The sequence below is a fragment of the Pan troglodytes genome, chromosome 12 (genome assembly GCF_028858775.2).
Source record: "Pan troglodytes isolate AG18354 chromosome 12, NHGRI_mPanTro3-v2.0_pri, whole genome shotgun sequence".
Taxonomy (NCBI): domain Eukaryota; kingdom Metazoa; phylum Chordata; class Mammalia; order Primates; family Hominidae; genus Pan; species Pan troglodytes.
Window position 1 is genome coordinate 93,597,630 of NC_072410.2, and position 19,055 is coordinate 93,616,684.

The 19,055-nt window shown below is 51.2% G+C and overlaps 1 protein-coding gene across 1 annotated transcript in view; it reads left to right on the top strand.

Annotated features, from left to right (window-relative positions):
- The window catches only part of ALK (ALK receptor tyrosine kinase), a 736,910-nt gene that overhangs the window by 676,772 nt on the left and 41,083 nt on the right, over positions 1–19,055 (top strand). The window contains exons 12-13 of the mRNA XM_016948281.4: positions 1,727–1,889; positions 13,164–13,314. Coding sequence (XP_016803770.3) covers positions 1,727–1,889; positions 13,164–13,314 — 314 coding nt within the window. The remainder of the gene's footprint in view (positions 1–1,726; positions 1,890–13,163; positions 13,315–19,055) is intronic.

Here is a 19,055-nt window from a genome sequence, read left to right on the forward strand (position 1 = left end):
TGGGGTAGGTCTGTAGTCCCAGCTACTCAGGAGGCTGAGGCAGGAAGATTGTTTCAGCCCAGAAATTCGAGGCTGCAGGGAGCCATGATTGCACCACTACCCTCAGCCTGAGCAAGAGTGAGACCCTGTGTCTAAAAAAAAAAAAAAAAATCAGAAAACTAACAATCAGCCATTCACACCCAAAGTGAATGGCTCCATTACCTTCTAGCCCCTGAAACGACCATCCTGAAACCAAATAGAAATAAACATCTTCCTTTGCAAAAAAAATAAAAATAAAAAATAAATAAATAAATAAATATATAAATGAAGCCCAGAAAAGTGTTGAGGACTCCGTGTTGAGTAGCATATGCATAGAACCCCACCCAGAACTTCCACCCCCCAGCCTCTGGGCCAGGGCAGCATGACAAAAACCCACGACAACTGGCCCAGTTTTCAGATTAGCAACCCTGCCCGTGGCAGTCTCAATCTATTGCTTATAATCGGCAACCCAAGTTAACCTTTCACATTTACATAATTAAATTAGTGCAGTCTTCAAAATGTTTTCACTTTAATGTCTTAGCAAAATTATGCACGCCCAAATTAATGTTTCCATCATTTTCCTTAGACTAGAACTTAATCTCTCTTTTAAGGGAATTTCTGCAATCTTACGAGATTTTTGTATTTTAAGTAAAAGTAGTTTATCAACAACACCTTTTTAAAAGTTTTTATAGGTTGTAAAAATGTTAGAATTTTGGCCAACATGAGATCTGACAACTCCCCAAGGTTTGGTCTGGCTCAAAGATAGAAAGTTTGAAAGGAAATGGCCCGCGGGGGGTGGGGGGGTGCAGTTTGCGCTGAGTGTTCCTGTGTTGCCCCCAGAAGAACACCTAGGGACATTGGGTGGGACACAGAACACCAGGAAGTGGGTGAGGGGGTGCTGCGAAAAGGAGTAGCATGCACCAAAGACAAATTTGACCTGTTTTTCCATTTTTTATACACTGTTGCTTGGAGAGCCTGAAAGCTGCTTTCGTTGCATTTCCAAATGCAAGCTGGTTTTAATAAGGAGCCTGAGCCCTGCCTTGCTGCAGGTCTGTTAGGGAGCGTCTGACAGGCAGGCCAAGCCATGGCCAGGGAGTGCAGGGCTTCCTGCTCCCACCACCAGCCTGGGTCCCTGGGCCAATGTAGCATCACTGAGCTTTCAATTCTCTTTTTCAATTGTCTCCAAGCTAAGAGGCTCCTATAGGCAATGCTGAGCCTTTGGGAGCAGGTTAGTTGCAGTCAACAATAGCACAGATTGAGCACCTGTTGTTTGCCCAGCACCGTGCTAGGCTCGGTGAGAGACTGGGAGAGGACCCAGCTACTGCCCACGCCTGTCCCACCTGCAGGGGCCTTCTCCCCTTCCTGGAACTCCCCTAGCGCAGTGTTGGCTGGGCCCTCCTGTGGCTTGCTGTTCTTGCTGTCCTGGCCTCCCTTTGGGTCTCTCATAGTAGCCTGTAAGCTTCTTAAGGCCAGGGTCCATCTTAAGTCTGCCCCATCTTTGTCTCTGACTCAGGGTCTGGCACATAGTAGGCTTTCTATGGAAGCTTCCAGTTTGATGGCCGATTGGTGTTTCTTGCCCTGACCTTGGTGCCATCTTGGATGGAGGGTTTGGGGCCATGGAGCAGATATCTCAGAGGCCACCCAGGGAGGCCCCCGGAGGAGGGAGGGCCTGGCCACATGAGTGACTGCCTCTCCTCTTGTGCCACAGTTCATTGGCTGTTCACCACCTGTGGGGCCAGCGGGCCCCATGGCCCCACCCAGGCACAGTGCAACAACGCCTACCAGAACTCCAACCTGAGCGTGGAGGTGGGGAGCGAGGGCCCCCTGAAAGGCATCCAGATCTGGAAGGTGCCAGCCACCGACACCTACAGGTGCGTATGGAAGAGGGGGAGGGGAGGGGCAGACCACCCCTCCCGAAGAAGCCTGGAGTCTTGCCTATGGGTGCATGTTCCTGGGGTGCCCAGGCATGTCAAGGTTCAAAGACCACAGACTCAGGCCCATAGGGGGTATAAAGGTTGGAGATGGGGAGATTTAGGAGAGTGAAATATGGCAACAAAAGAAGATGTGTCCTTTGTCCTCAAGAAACTCACAGGCTGTTCGTAGAGGTGATATGCATGCATGAGCTAGCTTCAGAATTATTGCTAATAAGGATAATTATGGTGGCCTGTTCATTGAATATTGCTTAATGCTCTTCAAATGAGGCATGCATGTAAAATGTTTGGGAAACAGAAGCACAATGCACCTGAAAGCTGATGCTCTTATCCTTGCGCCTCCTTTCCTGGGCCTTCACTGTTGGTAAGAGAGCAAACTGTTCTGGAACGTTCCTCCCAGCCCCAACCCTACCCCAGCTCCCAGTATTCCCTTAGAGCAGAGCCAGGCTGGAACGAGATCCAGCTCCACTTGGCCACTTTGAGGCCATGGCATTGAATGAAGCTAACGGTAAGACTGGAGGGCTGGTGGAGAACCTGATTGCAAGACCCCCTCCTGGAGCATCTGGTTCTGCACGTCTGGAGTGGGGGCTGAGAACTGACATTTCTAACAAGTTCTCAGGTGGTGTCAATGCAGCCTTTTAGAACCTCTGAGCTCAATCAAGTCTTGGACTTAAATAAACCTGGGTGGCCCCCAAACGAGCTCTATGACTAGGCAAGGCCAGTGCTGCCATCCTCGTTTTACAAATGAGGACACTGAGGCTCAGAGAGTCAGGAGCCTCCCCACAGTTACACATCCAGAAGCAGCCTCCACCTCCAGAGTTCTGGGGCAGGGCCTCATGGGGCTACTCCATGGAGCATGGCAGGGCAGGTTAAAAGGAAAGCAAAACCACTATGCCTTGTGGGAGCAACGTCCCCCAGGGCTGAAACAATAGGAGATGAGCTCGCCTCCCCTTCCCGCAGCCTCCGGGATCCACCACATCTTGGGCCTCCTGGGAAGGAGAGGGACTTCTCAAGTTGCCCTGTTTTCTCTCTCCAGGTTAACATTTCCTGTGGCAGCCCCATCCCTGGGGCCTCAGGGTAAATGTGTTATGGGGACAGCCCTAAGTGCTTTTTAAATGGCACTCCAGGCAGAAATGCTATAACAAGATTTGGCTACAATCAGATTAGCTGCTACAGTGCCCACACACCCCCAGTAAATATCCCGGAAGACACCGGACCACCCCGGCCCTGCTACACCAAGCAAGCCAGACCTCCCCTTCCTGCTGAGCCAAGCCTCCGTGGGGCCCAGGGCGGGGAGGAAAGGACTCCTGGAGAGGAGGAGAGGAATGCTTGCTAAGGACCCACAGGTGTTGCTCCTGTATGAGCATAGGGTGGGTAGCATTATTATTGGTGTTCCCATGTTTCCAAGCGAGAACTCTGGAGTCGGAGGAGCTTAGCAACACATGTAAGGCTGCACAATCAGTGATGCAGCTGGGATTCAAACCCAGGGTGCTCTGGCTCAAAGTCTGTGTTGTTTCTACTAAAGCCCATGCCTGGACTCTGGGAGGCATGCAGATGGCAGAAGGGACAGGAAAGGAAGGAGGGCATAGGAATCACCCACCACCCACCTCCTGGAAGCCTCTGGAAATGAGAGGCTATGAGAGGGGCCCAGCCTCCTGAAGGGATATTGGGCAACACACCCCGTATACAAAAAGCAATATGAAGGAGAAAGCAGAGGCGCTGGGAGGCGCACAGGAAACCCAACAGTAAGCCCCCAGCGGAGCCCATTGTCCTACCCCTGCCCAGGGCAACTCCAATGCCAGCTTGGCCAGAATTCCCCTGCTCCCTGTCCCACAGAGGGGGACAAACTCTCAGGAGATCCCTTGCATGGGGATTCTCTTGGGCTGTGTTCCCCCGAGACAGTGTGAATCAAGCTCACTTCCAAACTTGCACAGGTCAGCTAATCTCTTGAGACTCTGTTTTCCCATCTGTAAGTGGCAGGGGCTGTAAAGGTGACATATAGTGCCTGGCACAATGCTTACACGTGCTGGGTGCTCCCTGGCCCATGGGCGGAGAAATCAGCTGAAGCAATGCTGCTATGCAGCAGCAGGCAGCAGGCAGGCAGCGTTTCCAAGAACACGCCGACCCCATACGCGGTAGTTTCTGACTTTTCCTGTCTCCAAAGACTTTTCTCTGACTTCCTCAGATGAACCCTGTGTTCTGAAAAATTTGGACTGCCAGATGAACTACACTTATTAAATAATAATTAATTCATTTTCCCATTTATTATTAATCACAGCCATATCTAAGTCGAGTCAGGTTTCTGATCTGCATGAAGTGCCACATTATTTCCACAGTGCATTCATAGAATCCCAGCCAAAATCAGAAAGCTGTCTCCACTCATCTCTTTGAAATATTGAGACTGAGGCCAGCTCCGGGCCCCAGCACTGTCTGGCGATTTTGCCTCTGTTGAAGCAGGACATTTCGAAGTGTCCAAATTAGTAAAGGAGGCATTTTGGTCTGGCCTAAGATAGGACCATATCAAAATGGAAGAACCAAAACCAAAAGCCACTCAGTTGGGGTTTTTGTCACTGCTGTTTTTGAGACAGAGTCGCGCTCTGTTGCCCAGGCTGGAGTGCAGTGGTGCCACCTCAGCTCACTGCAACTTCCGCCTCCCAGGTTCAAGCAATTCCCCTGCCTCAGCCTCTCGAGTAGCTGCAATTACAGGCATGAGCTAATTTTTGTATTTTTAGTAGAGACGGGGTTTCACCATGTTGGCCAGGCTGGTCTCTAACTCCTGGCCTCAAGTGATCCTCCTGCCTTGACCTCCCAAAGTGCTGGGATTATAGATGTGAGCCACCACACCCGGCCAGTCATTGTTGTTTTTGAATACTTGTATTTTAAGCAAATAAAGGGTCTAACAGATATTCCTGACCCTCACCTCCTCCTTGGCCTTGGAAGAGACTCAGGTCTTCGATGACCTGAGTCTATTGGTCACATAACTTAGTAATCTAAGAAGCAGACGGTTAATGATTTGATTTTTAGACCACTTCAAAATGTCCCCAAGTCAGAATATGACTGAGAAGTCAGCACCCTTTCTCTGAAAGACTTTTTCTCCATAGTAATTATTACTATTTAATAAGTGCAGTTCATCTGTTGAAAAAAACACAAGATGCACCAGAGGACGTGAGAAAAAGGTGCTTGGAAACAGAAAGGTGGGAGCCGAGCCCTAACGAACCCACCCGTCCTGGAGGCATGGCTGCCACCGAGGCCTGGCACTGGGACGGCTCCACTGACTTCTCTGCCCGCTGCTGGGGAGGTGAAGGGAAGGGAGCGAATGCTACCAAGCCCCAACTTCATGCCAAGCGGGGGCCACCATTGCCTGGGGCCTCCTCCAGGATGTACACAGTTGGAAACACCCCCACTCTTAGCTGCTAACTTATCCTGGGCCCACCTCCCACCCTCTACAGCTTTGCCCACCTCCACAAAGGAAGAGGCCCAGAAAGAGGGAGAGGAAGGGGGTGCGGGGCAGGCAGGAGGAGACAGCAGGCTGGCATGGGGGCTTGGGTGCAACCCTGGAACCCCCGTCTCCTCCACCCACCATGTCCTGCCTTCCCTGCCCTGGACTTACCACTTCCTCTGAGAGCTGATGCAGTCTGTGTGTCCAGGTTCCTGGGCTTCATTCTCCCCCTGCTCTGCAGATCTCAGTGACCCATAGTAAGCACCAATTAGGATGCTGTGCCTCACACCAAGTGTGCAAAGGTGATGAAGATCCAGCCCTGCCCCAGAGGCACTGCTGCCAATGGTGGTGGTGATGTATGCAAAGGTGATGAAGATCCAGCCCTGCCCCAGAGGCACTGCTGCCAATGGTGGTGGTGATGTATGCACAGGCATCTCCGTGGGGTGTAGGGAGAACTACAGTGGAGGTTTCTACAAGGCGCTGCCGCGGAGGCCGGGGGGAAGGCGCTGCGGCGGAGGCCGGGGGGAAGGCGCTGCCGTGGAGGCCAGGGGAAAGGCGCTGCACTCAGCTGAGCTTGTGAATGGCTTCTGCCAGGAGATGGGCACCTGGGTTAAGTTCGAAGGCCCTAAGCATTGTCTACAGAAAAGCGGGTGGCCAGAGCCTGCGGTGAGCACAAGAAGTCGGTACTGCCGATGAGAAGTCGGGCAAGGCTGGCCTCGGGGAGCCGAGGCTGGAGGCAGCAGGGCCAGGTCCTGGGGCTCCAGTGTTACCCCCCAAATGCCTCTCGCTCCCCCTGGTGACAGCATGAGGGTGGAAGTGAGAGAAACGGCCTGGAGGTGGGGAGAGCAGTTGGAAGGGAGTCACTGTCACTCAGGCCAGGGTCAAAAGGACTGAGCCAGGACAGGGGAAAGATGGCAGGGGAGGGTCAGGTGCAGGGGACAGGCCCAGAGGTGCTCAGGAGGTGGGATCAGCGTAAGTTGAGGACTGAGTGAATGTGGGGTCGGGTGCAACGCTGGGACTACATCCACGCTCTGGCATGGACTGAGGAAGTGAGGACAAGGAGCGCAGCCACTCTCCCACGAGCTTGGCTGAGAACAGGCAAGGCCAGGGCAGCAGCAAGAGGGGCCCTGATCAGGAGGCCTCTGGGCCGTGGTGCTGAGTAACCATGGTGTCTAGAGGGTGGGTGGCTGGAGCGGATGGGAGAGTGGGAGGCCACTGCAGTGCCATGAGAAGAACGTGGATTATGGGGTTTGTGCTGGGGAGGGGGACAGCATCCTCATGTTGTCACAAAATGGAGACAGATGATGGCACAGCCCAGCTCTGAGAGGGCTGTTGGGGCACTCAGTGAGAGCCCACGGGTGGCCTGCCACAGGCAGAGGTGCCAGCACTCAGCCCAGCCCGCCCCCTCTCTCTCCCTGACTTCTTTCCTCCTTCATCCCTCTCTCTCCCTCCAGCCTGCCTGCCTTCCTACCTGTCTAGGACCAGCATCCTTCTCAGCCCGCAGTCCTGCCCCCATCTCCTCCCCACCCACTGCCATACACACACAGATCGTATATAACACCATTTGTCAAGCATGGCCCATAGCTCCCGAAGGCAGTCGTCACACAGCTCACCTGCTCTTCAGACATAATGGACAAGAGGCCCCACGTCCCAGCTGGAGCCAGCTGACCTTGGGCCACAGCTGTTCCTGATGGTCTCTATCAATGACACTCATTTCCTCACCTGGGGCACCAGCGTGTGCAGCCAGACAACGCCATCATTCAACTCCACAAATAGCCATGAAGCCCTACTGTGTGCAGGGCACTGAGCCATGGAGCCCCAACTGTGTGCAAGGCACTGAGCCATAGAGCCCTTACTATGTGCAGGGCACTGAGCTATGGAGCCCCTACTGTGTGCAGGGCACTGAGCCATAAAGCCCCTAGTGTGCAGGGCACTGAGCCATGGAGCCCTGCTGTGTGCAGGGCATTGAGCCATAAAGCCCCTACTGTGTGCAGGGCACTGAGCCATGGAGCCCCTACTATGTGCAGGGCACTGAGCCATAAAGCCCCTAATGCGTGCAGGGCACTGAGCCATGGAGCCCTGCTGTGTGCAGGGCATTGAGCCATAAAGCCCCTACTTTATGCAGGGCACTGAGCCATGGAGCCCCTACTATGTGCAGGGCACTGAGTCATAAAGCCCCTACTGTGTGCAGGGCACTGAGCAATGGAGCCTCTACTATGTGCAGGGCACGGAGCCATGGAGCCCCTACTGTGTGCAGGGCACTGAGCCATGGAGCTCTGCTGTGTGCAAAGCATTGAGCCATAAAGCCCCTACTGTGTGCAGGGCACTGAGCCATGGAGCCCCTACTATGTGCAGGTCACTGAGCCATAAAGCCCCTACTGTGTGCAGGGCACTGAGCCATGAAAGCTTGCTGTGTGCAGGGCACTGAGCCATACCGCTCCAACTGTGTGCAGGGCACTGAGCCATGGAGCCCCTACTGTGTGCAGGGCAGTGAGCCATACAGCCCCAACTGTGTGCAGGGCACTGTCCCATGGAGTCCTACCCGTGTCAGGCACTGAGCCATAACACTCCTACTGTGTGCCAGGCACTGAGCCATGGAGCCCTACTGTGTGCCAGGCACTGAGCCATGGAGCCCTACTGTGTTCCAGGCACTGACTAGACTGGTAGAAAGGCCTGAGACTCTGGAGCCTCACAGTCTCTGGAAAGACCACAGGACAGAAAAGTTTAATAACAGTCCACAATGCCAATCAGGTTCTAGACAATAGTAGGAGAGATATCACAGGCATGATTAATTGCGAAAGTAATTGTATGGATAGCCATCGCTATAAAGGGCACAGACCAGGGAATGTCAGAGATGGAGGAATTAGGAAAAGATGGATGGGCTGCAGGCAGAATTAAGTTTGAGTTCAACCTCCACCACCAATGCTCCATGTGACTTAGAAAGTTGTCTTCCCTCCTCTCCACAGGCTCCATCTGCAGAGCAAGGGGCTATAGAGAGAGGTCACTGAGGTCCCTGCAAGCTCAGGTGTTTCGAGGCACTTAGGGCTACACTGGCCAGGAAGGTGCTGAGGGAGAAACAGACCATGAACCTTGCTCACTGATGCAACAGGAGTGGAACCTGGGCCGGCCCCACTGAGAAGCACCTGCCTCCACAAATGGGCCCTTCAACCCTGACTCCTATCTGGATAATACAGCTATATACCTGATCAGAAATCTCCCGCTGACCAAGCTCCATCCACACTCACACGCGTCATGTGTCATCACAATAACCCTGCAGGGTGGGTAGGACAGACCTCACCATCCTGATTTCACAAATGAGGAAACTGAGAAACGGGAGAAAAGGGCCTTGCCCAGGATCCCACGGGGAGTTAAAGGCAGAGCCCAGAGCAGGATGCCACTCTGCCGCTCCTCCAGAGGGTGTGCCGGAAAGGAATGGGGTGCTTCTGTTTTTCTGAGCGGCAGTCCACTCTCTCCCGCAAGATCCCCCCGTGTGTGTGGACACTGTGGATGTGCTACACACCAGCTGTGCTCTCATTTCAGGATCCGGCAGGCAGCCTCTTTGATTTGCTGCTAATTCTTTATTTAAAAAAGATTCACAACTCAATTACATCAGGTAACAATGGTTCACAGTTTATAATACAAAACACAAACCCAGTAAACATCTCTTCTGACCAGGGGACATGGATTTAGATGAGGAAAAAACAAAAAATCACAGCATCAGCTCGTTGAGAGCAGTATCTTGTAATTTCCAGTAAATTGGAATCACTGCAAGTCATCTTCCCCACTTGAGTGGCAGGTATATTAATTTCTTGTTGTTTCTCAACCATCAGAAATAAATTGTTTACAAGGGATGGGGAGAAAGCTTCGGAGAGGCAGGCTGAGGCTATTATCATAGCATGAGGAGTTTGTGTAATGTGATTCACAGGGTGCAGGGGTCTTCAGAAGAGCTAAGGCTGCCCTGTGCTTTACACAGAGGTGGGCCCTGGGTGAAACTGAACAGCCTTGACCCCAAGCCCCCTTGGCCGTGCCCTGGTTCGCCCACTTGGTCCCCTTCTGCCTCCCAGAAGTCACCCCTGGAAAAGGAGTGGACAGGCTCACCCATGGGGGCACATGATGACAGCAGCTGCCATTTGTCACTCACTGGCTACCCTCTGGGCTCTGAAGTAGGTCCCTTATAAGCATCATCTCATTTAATTATCATAACAGCCTTCCAAGGTAGGTATTATTATCCCCTTTTTATACATGAGGAATCTGGGCTCAGAGCGGGGGTAAATAATCACCCAAGGTCTCACAGCTAGTGAGTAACACTGGCAGGGCCAGGACTGGGGAGAGGTAAGCAAAGCACCTTGGGCAGAAAATTTAAGGAGGTGCTTCTTCTTGGGGTCAGTCGAGTGCAAGGTCCTCCCTGGGAGGGAGGCATCTCGCCGGGCTCAACCTACTCCTGGCCCTGAGTGGCAGAGCTGGGATTTGGATCCAGGTCTGTCTGCATTCAAGCCCTTGCTTTTCTACCTGTGGCACATCCCACTCCTAAGGCAATCAGTCCTGTAGTAGCAACTAGAAGCTTCCAGAGGAGTGAAGCTCTAATGGTGGAATTTCAGGCTTCAGGGGACTGATGAGGGAACTACTCCTTCTAGGACTCCTGCAATTATTTCAGGTAGGCAGCTGCCTGCTCCCCCTGACTTTAAGCCAGCCCCTTGTCTGGGTTGGAAATGTGGGGCTGAGGCCACCACCCAGGAAAGTACAACCCAGCCACGGACACCTGCTTGCCAAGCTCTGCTGTCTACTTTGGAATCTAGAGAGCTGACCCCAGCCCCGGGTCTCGCCTTGTGCTTTGCATGGGTTTGCAGTCTTCTCAAATTCGCTTTGTATGCCCATGAGAGCAGGGGTTCTTGTCTTCATTTTCTTCCTCAGTAGTGGAAGTTGAGGCTCTGAGAAATTGACCATGTTGCCTCAGGTCACACAGCCAGAAGAACGGGGACAAGAACCAGTAGATGACTTGGAGCCCTGGGCTTTTTCCATCCCACCCCACCATCAAGAACTAGGTCAAGACATAGATGGGGCTGGCTTTCAGATGTGGTTGAGGGGAGCGGGGTGGGAAAAATAGCAAAGAAGGCTTAGGAAGGGTAAAAGGAGTCAGGAACAAACAACGTCTAAAATATAATAATTTGGCTAAATTTAAACATATGAAAGAGTTCAGAATGATTCATAATGCATGGTTGATGCAAATGACTATGCAAATGATGCCAAAAGGAATGGGCAGCATGACGCTTACCTCTCAACCACAGCAGGAGTGGGTAGGATGAGGACTTTGTCTTGGGCTGAAGTTTTCCAAGCAAACCACATCTTCAGGTGGAGATGACTTTTTAATGCAGCCTGACCAGGACTCAGAAACCTGGGGCAGTGAGCAGGACAGAGTTGGGGCCCATCCACACTGCTGTCCCTAGACTACAGGAAGCCGCCACATCGTCCCCTGCCCAGGTTCACTGAGCTAAATAATGCTGCTTCCTCTTACCTTTCACCAATAAGCCTTCCTTTTTCTCAGTCTTTTAATTATTGTTATCACCTTGTCCATTTCTCATGGATCAGGAGGGAGTGTTTGGCTGAGAGTCTGGGAATTAGGAGGGGCAAATAGCTTCTCAGACCCCTCTCTTTGTGCATCCCAGCAGCACATTGGGGAGGAAATGACCTCTAAGAGGGGATGTGCAAGGGTTTGGACCATAGCCAGCCACTGACTGGCTGTGTGGCCTCAGATGAGTTACTTAGTCCCTCCGAGCCTCAGTTTCCTCATTTGTCAAATGAGATTAATAACATTTGCCGTTTATGGCTATTGCGTGATGCCGTGTGCCTGTGAGCATGCATTGTGCCTGGCACATTGGAGGATGCTGGTAATCAGCCCACAGCCCTCTCCAAACCTACAGCCCTCAGCTTCCCACTCCATCCACCTGCTGCAGCCAGACATACCAGAGGCTCCCTGCTTCTTCACTTCCGTTCACACAAGTCCCAATTCCCACCACCTCTTTCTGCTTGTCTCAGAGCCCTACCCATCTGCAAGCTCCATGTGAAGCCAACATCAGCCTTCCTCACCCCATCACCACACCCCACAACCACCTGTCGCAATCCCCCATCTCCCTCCTGGCCCTAAGCACCTGACGACCCTTATTTTGGCCAGAGATTTGCAGCTTCCCCGGGGCTTTCACCCATGAGCTCCTTTTGTTGGACTATCATGTTGTTTGGAATGAAAATGATTCTTCTCTTACTAGGGAAGGGGCTGGGGCTCAGAGAGGGCACAGGGGCAGGAAATGACCCCACCTGATCAGGGAGCCCGGGAGCACTCCACTTTGCCTCCTCAACATAGCGACCCTATGGTGAGACTTCTCTTTTCATCATGAAGATCATCTCCTCAGTTTCTTTGTGAGCTCTTGAAGAGCCTGGAGCTGTCTCAGGTCCACAATGCCTTACACCCCTCCCAACATTCGATAAACTCTCATCAATGCCCAGGTACTCACCAGGGCAATGGGCACTAGATTCTCCAATTCCATTCCATGAAGACCTCAGTTCCTTGCCTGCCATGTTCGCAAACAGCCTCTGCAGAAGGGCCGTGGGCTCTGCCTTGTGAGAGCTCCGGGAGGCCCCTCACACACTTGGAAGAAGGGACATTTCCTGGAAGTGTAGATAAAGGAGCTACTATGTGCACATGGGCAAAACTGCCTTGCATCTCTTCCTGGTTTTTTGTAAAAGACCTTGGATCTGAATACACATGGATGTGAAAGTCTGCCGAGTCCCATACCCTGGCAGCTGGTCCCTGGGGACACATTTGTTAGCTGGTGCGTTAGCTGTCTTCAAGACATGCCGCTCTTCTGATATGGTTCAGAAGAGAGTTCTTTTCTCCCCATCCTTGCTTGACTTCATTGCAGCAGCCTAAGAGGCAGCAGAAATCATCTCCCATCCCCACACTCTGTTTTTATTTTCATCATGATGGGTTGTTTGTTTGTACACATATTTCTCCAGAAGGAGTTACCAGTGAGATGGGAATAGACAGTCGGCTCATATACACTGCTCTCCTCAGTCATTCTGTGAGGAACCTCCTTGTTTCCAGACCCCATGGGGAGACTTTACAACTTTGTACCAAGTCAATTATGGCTACTACCGTCATTAATAATAATAATAATTAACTAATACTAATTGAGTGCTTATTACATGTCAGCCACAATTCTAAGACCACATGTCTTAATTTCTTTAATCCTCATAGCACATGTAGGCTAGGAGGCAAGTTCACTTATTATCCCCATAGTATAGATGAGGAATAGGGAAGTTACTTGTCTAAGGTCACATGAGTCCATTGATCTGGGACAAGGAGAGAAAACCATAATGAGGAAATCCTAGGTATTCAGAAAGCCATCACCCCAATATGCCACATTCATATAGTCTCCTCTCTCTCTCTCTCTCTCTCTCTGCTGTTTCCCTCTCTCTCTCCCCTCCTTCTCTCCCTTCTTCCCTCCCTCCTCCCTGCCCTTTTCCTCTCTTTCTCTCTTGCACCCTTTACTAGTCTTTCACCTTCTTAGTTCTGTGACTGAGGCAACTCCCTGTCCCTCTCTAAACTTGACCGTCCTTTCCTGAAGCGGGGGAGAAGAATCCCTTTCTGCAGGGACTGATATGGGGGAGAACCCTCAGACCACGACGGCAATGTGCTCAGCCCACTGGAAGCTGCTGGGTTGGCAGGAAGGGGGACAGTCTTCATACCACAGCGGGAGCCAACGTTCTTTGTCCCATTACAGCATCTCGGGCTACGGAGCTGCTGGCGGGAAAGGCGGGAAGAACACCATGATGCGGTCCCACGGCGTGTCTGTGCTGGGCATCTTCAACCTGGAGAAGGATGACATGCTGTACATCCTGGTTGGGCAGCAGGGAGAGGACGCCTGCCCCAGTGTAAGTGCCCAGAGCAGGAGTTTCTCGTCTGCACTCTCTCAGGCCCCGGGAAGGCCTCTGGGAGGCACCAACACTCAACACCCTCCTCCTGGAAGTTCATACCAGGAGAATGAGACAGCAAAGAGTAATTAAACAGCAGCCTTGCAAACTCCCAGCACCCCAGTGGTTCACCTCTTGCCTGTGCTAGGGGGAGGCAGGACCTGGCAGAGCTGGCCATCCTAGCAGGAACTCAGCACCCTGCCGGGTGAGTCTCCTGGTTGGGCCAGGCCCCACCCTCCCTCACCTGAAGCACAGCTTTTGCTTGGGAAAAGGGGCCAAAGCAGGCAGCTATGTTCTAGCACCCAGGATCCCCAGCTCCTTCTCCAGAAACTTATTTGAGAGCATCCTTGGCAGAGAGATATGGGAAGAGGGGCTACCGAGAAAGCAGTTTACTTCCACAAAATAAATTCAGGGCTCCTAAGAGCCAGGCCCTGGGCTAGGAGCTGAGGAAGCATGAAAAGTAAAGTTCAGTTTTTCCCTTCTGCTCCTTCGGGGTTAAGGTGAAACGACAGGAGTAAGCTTAGCAAGTGCAACCTTTTGCATAAAAAATGTCTCAACTCCAACTTTTATTTAGCAACTATAATTGGGACTTTCCAACCTAATATAATATATTAAGCCATTAAATTACAGGCTGCTGTAATTTTCACGGGAATTTATTGAGTGCTAATGTAATTCCTTCATCTAAGCAGAAAGATTGCATTATCTTCTGCAAGGGACTTTCACTTGATTGGACTGTAATCAGTTATGTCTTTTCACAGGACCGCGTCTTTTTTAAAAATTCAATTGAAATCTAGTTGTTCCTCGGGGTTGCTGCACTTTATCATTTTTATTAATCAGTCTACTAGCTCTCAAACTTTGTGGATGCACAGGAAGTTCCCAAGCAGGCCGGAGGAGGCGATTCTGGGCCAGGGACAGAGGGCAGCTCACTCTGCTGGTTGGGCAAGGCATAGCAGGGGCATGTGGGGAGAGTGACTGGTCTTCCCTGTGGCTTCACGTCTCCACCTCTGAGGAGGCACTTGGAAAGGGGGAAAAATGGCGGTTGTCAGGCACTACCTCCATCTCCAGTTCTCACTAGGCAGAAAAAATGGTGTCTAGACACAGTTCTCAAGATAATGAAGTGGACTCTAAGAATTAAACTGCAGGGGCCGGGTGCGGTGGTTCATGCCTGTAATCCCAGCACGTTGGAAGGCAAAGCGGGAGGATCACTTGAGGTCAGAAGTTCGAGACCAGCCTGGCCAACACAGTGAAACCATGTATATACTAAAAATACAAAAAGTAGCCAGGTGCGGTGGCACACACCTGTAGTCCCAGCTACTCAGGAGGCTGAGGCACGAGAATCACTTGAACCCAGGAGGCAGAGGTTGCAGTGAGCCAAGATCGCACCACTGCACTCCAGCCTGGGCAACAGAGCAAAACTCTGTCGCATAAAGATTAGTAAATAAAAAATAATTAAACTGCCAGATGTGGCAGCTTTGATGGTTCAATTGCACATCTATGGGGGCAGCGGGGAGTTGCCCTTCTATGTACCTGGCCACACTGGAGCTCCTGTGTTGGAAATGGGCTCCAGCTGCTAGAATCCTCCTCCCCACCCCCAACCACAGCACATGTGCACATACACAGCCCTCAGTCTTTGCTTCTCCAGTGCCTCCCAAACCTCGCCTGGTGGCATGAGTCTAAATCAGGCTTTCTCAACAGTGGCATTATTGGCATTTTGGAGCAGGTAATTCTTTGTGGCTAGGGGCGGGGGTCTGTCCTGTGTATTACAGGATGTTTAGCAGCATCCTTATCCTTTACTCACTTGGTGCCAGTAACAGCCCCCAGAAATGACAATCACAAAAGCCTCCAGACACTTCCAAATGTCCCCTAGGCAGCCAAGTCTGTTCTAAATGTTAAATTCCACCATTACCATCCCCTGCAAGGCACATATTGTGAAGAGCCAGCCCACAATCCAGACAGCACTCAATTCATTCAAATTTATTTAACCAATATTTATTGAGTACCTACTTAATGCCATCCCTATTACAGGAACTTGGGATATATTGGTGAACAAAAGAAAGATCTTTGCTCTCAAGGAACTTACATCTGAGGAGAGGGAGGGGGAAATATCTGGGGAAACAGTGACCCCAGCAAAGGCCATGTCCCAGAGGTTCATCGATGCTCAAGGAACACTCGGGCTGGAGGAGAGGGAGCAAAAGGAAGGGTAGGTAAGAGATAAGGCAGAGGTAATAGGGCTGGATCAGGCCACTTTAAGGCATGTTGGAGCCATAGGAGGGTTTTGAGGCAAATGGTGACATAATGTGGTAGGTGTATTAAAAAGCTCACTCTGGCTGCAATGTGAAGAATCTACCATAGAAGAATCTATGGACACAAGGGAAGGGTCAAGACAATGAATTCAAGGGCTATGGCATTAATCCTGGCAAGAGATGATGATGGCTTAGACTAGGATTGTAACAGTGGAGGGGATGAAAAGTGGTTGAATTCTGGGTGTAATTTGAAAGTCAAATCCAAAAGGATTTTCTGCCAGATTGAATGAGAAATTAAGAGAAAGAAAAGAGTCAAGGATGACTCCAAAAATTGTGCCTGAGCCACTGGAAGAAGGGAGCTGCCATCACCTGAGTTAGGGAACACTGTGGAAGGAGCAAATTTGGGGGCAAGATCAGGAGTTCAATATCAGACATGCTGAGTTGTAGAGGCCTGGTAGACAGCCACAGGCAGACAGGTGGACAATGAGAGACAGGCCGCTGGAGTTCAGGAGAGAGGTCCAGGCTGGGGATATAAATATTAGAGAAATAAGCATAAAGTAGAGACAGGATGAGATTGCCTAGGATGCAATACAGATAGAGAAGAATGTGAAGACCGAGCTTAAGGGACCCTCAACATTTAGAGGTCAGGAAAAGAAGAGGAACTAGCAAAGCGGGACAAAGAAGAGGAACCAGGGAGGTAGGAGAGGATGCAAGAGGATGGGGAGTCCTGGAAGTCAGGTGAGGAAAGGGCAGCAGCTCCTCCAAATGCTGCTACTGGTCCAGCAAGAGCCTCGACTGCTCCCCACCCCCACCTGATCTAAAGGAGACATCAGAAGCAGGGGTGCGGGGGATGAGCATGGGTCACAAAAGATCTTTCTTTTGTTCACCAATATATCCCAACTTCCTGTAACAGGGATGGCACAAAGTAGGTACTCAATAAATATTGGTTAAATAAATTGGCTCTAACTACAGGAAAGGCCATCCTCAAGCCCCACTGCTGTCTCCTCCCCACCCCAGCAATCTCTGGATCTGTTCATGAAGGGAGGGCATCACCTAGGGGTGGAGGTCCCACTGCTGCCCACAAGCCAAGAGGGGAGATGGAGCAGAGGCCGACGGGGTGGACCTTCTCAGCACCACTGGTTCAGACTGGGCAGCCCCTCCATCTCCAGATGAGGAGGCAAGTCCAGGGAGGCGGGGTGCCTCACCAAGTATAGCCCAGCAAATCTCCGGCAGAGCCGTCAAGAACCCAGACTGAGCAGGGTGTGATGGCTCATGCCCGTAATCCCAGCACTTTGAGAAGGCTGAGTCAGGAGAATCGCTTAGTTAGTGACTAGCCTGGGCAACACAGCAAGACCCTGTATCTAAAAAAAAAAAAAAAAATACAAAAATTAGTCGAGCATGGTATTTCGTACCTGTACTCCCAGCTACTCAGGAGGCTGAGGCAAGAGAACTACTTAAAGCCAGGAGTCAGAGACCAGTCTGGGCAACATAGCAAGACCCTGTTTCTTAAAAAAAAAAAAAAAAAAAAAAAAAGTCGAGCCTGGTAGCTTGTGCCTGTAGTCCCAGCTACTCTGGAGACTAAGGCAGGATGATTACTTGAGCCCAGGAGTTCGTGGCTACAGTGAGCTATGATCATGCCACTGCACTCCAGCCTGAGTGACAGAGTGAGACCCTGTCTCAAAAGAAAGAACCCAGATTGGACCCTGAATCCTGTGCTCTGCCCAGCCGACAGCTCACATCCCTCAGACCCATCCCCAGGGCCAACCCTCAGGGCACATTCCCTGCAACTCACGCCTGTGCCAGGTGGCAGTGAGCAGGGTCTCCTCCCAGGAGTCTCCCCCCAGGCCAGGACATAGCTGCACATACATATGGGAAATGCCAGCTCTCTACAATAGCAATTCAGAGCCTTCCACCCACACTAGATCCACTCTAAGAAATATCAAATTATTTCCATCGTTAAATCCAAAATGCCATGAAACAAACTGCATCTCGGCTATTTATCTGGAAATTTCTGTAGTACTCATTGCCGGCACCCCTGAGCGCTTTAGCGTAAGAAGTGGCTCAAGAAGAATGGCTGCATCCACTGGCTGGTTACGAAGCAGCATTGATGGAAATGTGATGTTTTACTGGCTTTTTTTCTATTAAGTGAAAGAAAAGTCACTTTCCTCCAAGGTCAGGCTGATGTCTGAAGAATTCGTCTGAGCTGTGGTGGCCGACAAGCAGGCGTGGCTGTTTTTGAAGCACCATCCTACTTCTTCAGGGATTCCAGGATTCTGTTACAGAAATCTCCAGCACAATCCTGGGGACTCTCTAATACCTGAGCCCCAACCAGGAGCATATGTGGGCCCAGAAGTGAATCTAAATTAGAACAGCAGCTGGCTGGGCACGGTGGCTCACGCCTGTAATCCCAGCACTTTGGGAGGCCAAGGCAGGCAGATCACCTGAGGTCAGGCGTTCAAGACCAGCCTGGCCAACATGGCAAAACCCCTCCTCTACTAAAAATACAAAAATTAGCGGGGCATGGTGGTGTGCACCTGTAGTCCCAGCTGCTTGGGAGGCAGAAGTTGCAGTGGGCCAAGGTCGTGCCATTGCACGGAGTAAGATGGCAAAAACAAACAGATAAGAACAGCAGCCATTTACTCAGTTCCCACCATGTGTGAGGCGCTCCACTAGATGCCTGAGGGTAGTACTTGTACTACCCTCAGTAAATGCCACAACGACCTGTGTTGTCTTCATTCCCAGCCACACTGGAGGATCAGAGATCGAGGGCCCCTGTCACAGTTTCCCAGGGTGGGTGGAGAATCCAGACTACCTGATTGCAGGGCTCACTCTACAAGGCAAGCAGAGGGGTGTGCCAGGGATTCCGGAGGGAAAAAATGGAACATTAGCTAGGAGGAATGAGATGTCCAAAAGGGAGAACTGATTTTCCCAGAGAAGAACTGGGAATAAAACTTGAGTCTGGCCTCTTGCTGGTTTTTTTCTCTCCTCCTGATGCTTCAGAACTGTGACTTCTCAGAAAACCTAGATGGCTCTCAGTGAGAGAACGGCTCTCATAGAGAATGAAGTCCACTCCTTGCAGTGCCTTCAAGGCCTCTAGCCATGATCACACTGTTCCATTTAATTCTCTCTACCCACCTAATTTACGCTCCCTCCAGCCCCATCTCACCACATAGGACCTTTCCCATTCTTTCTTGGATCTCTTCATCCCACAGGATCGAAACAGGTCCTGTACAATCTCTCTGTCCTGATAGACTTCTGGGCCAAAGAGACCCTTGTGCTTTTCCCCCACGCACCCCACTCACCCACTTCCCTCTGGACTCATGCCACTCTCTGCTCTTGGAATGACATAACTTTGCCCCACTCTCTGTGAAAAAAACAAAAACAAAAAAAAACTCCCTATCCTTCAAGGCTCAACTAAAAGCCGCCTCCTACAAGCAGTCCTCACAGCAATAAAACCTT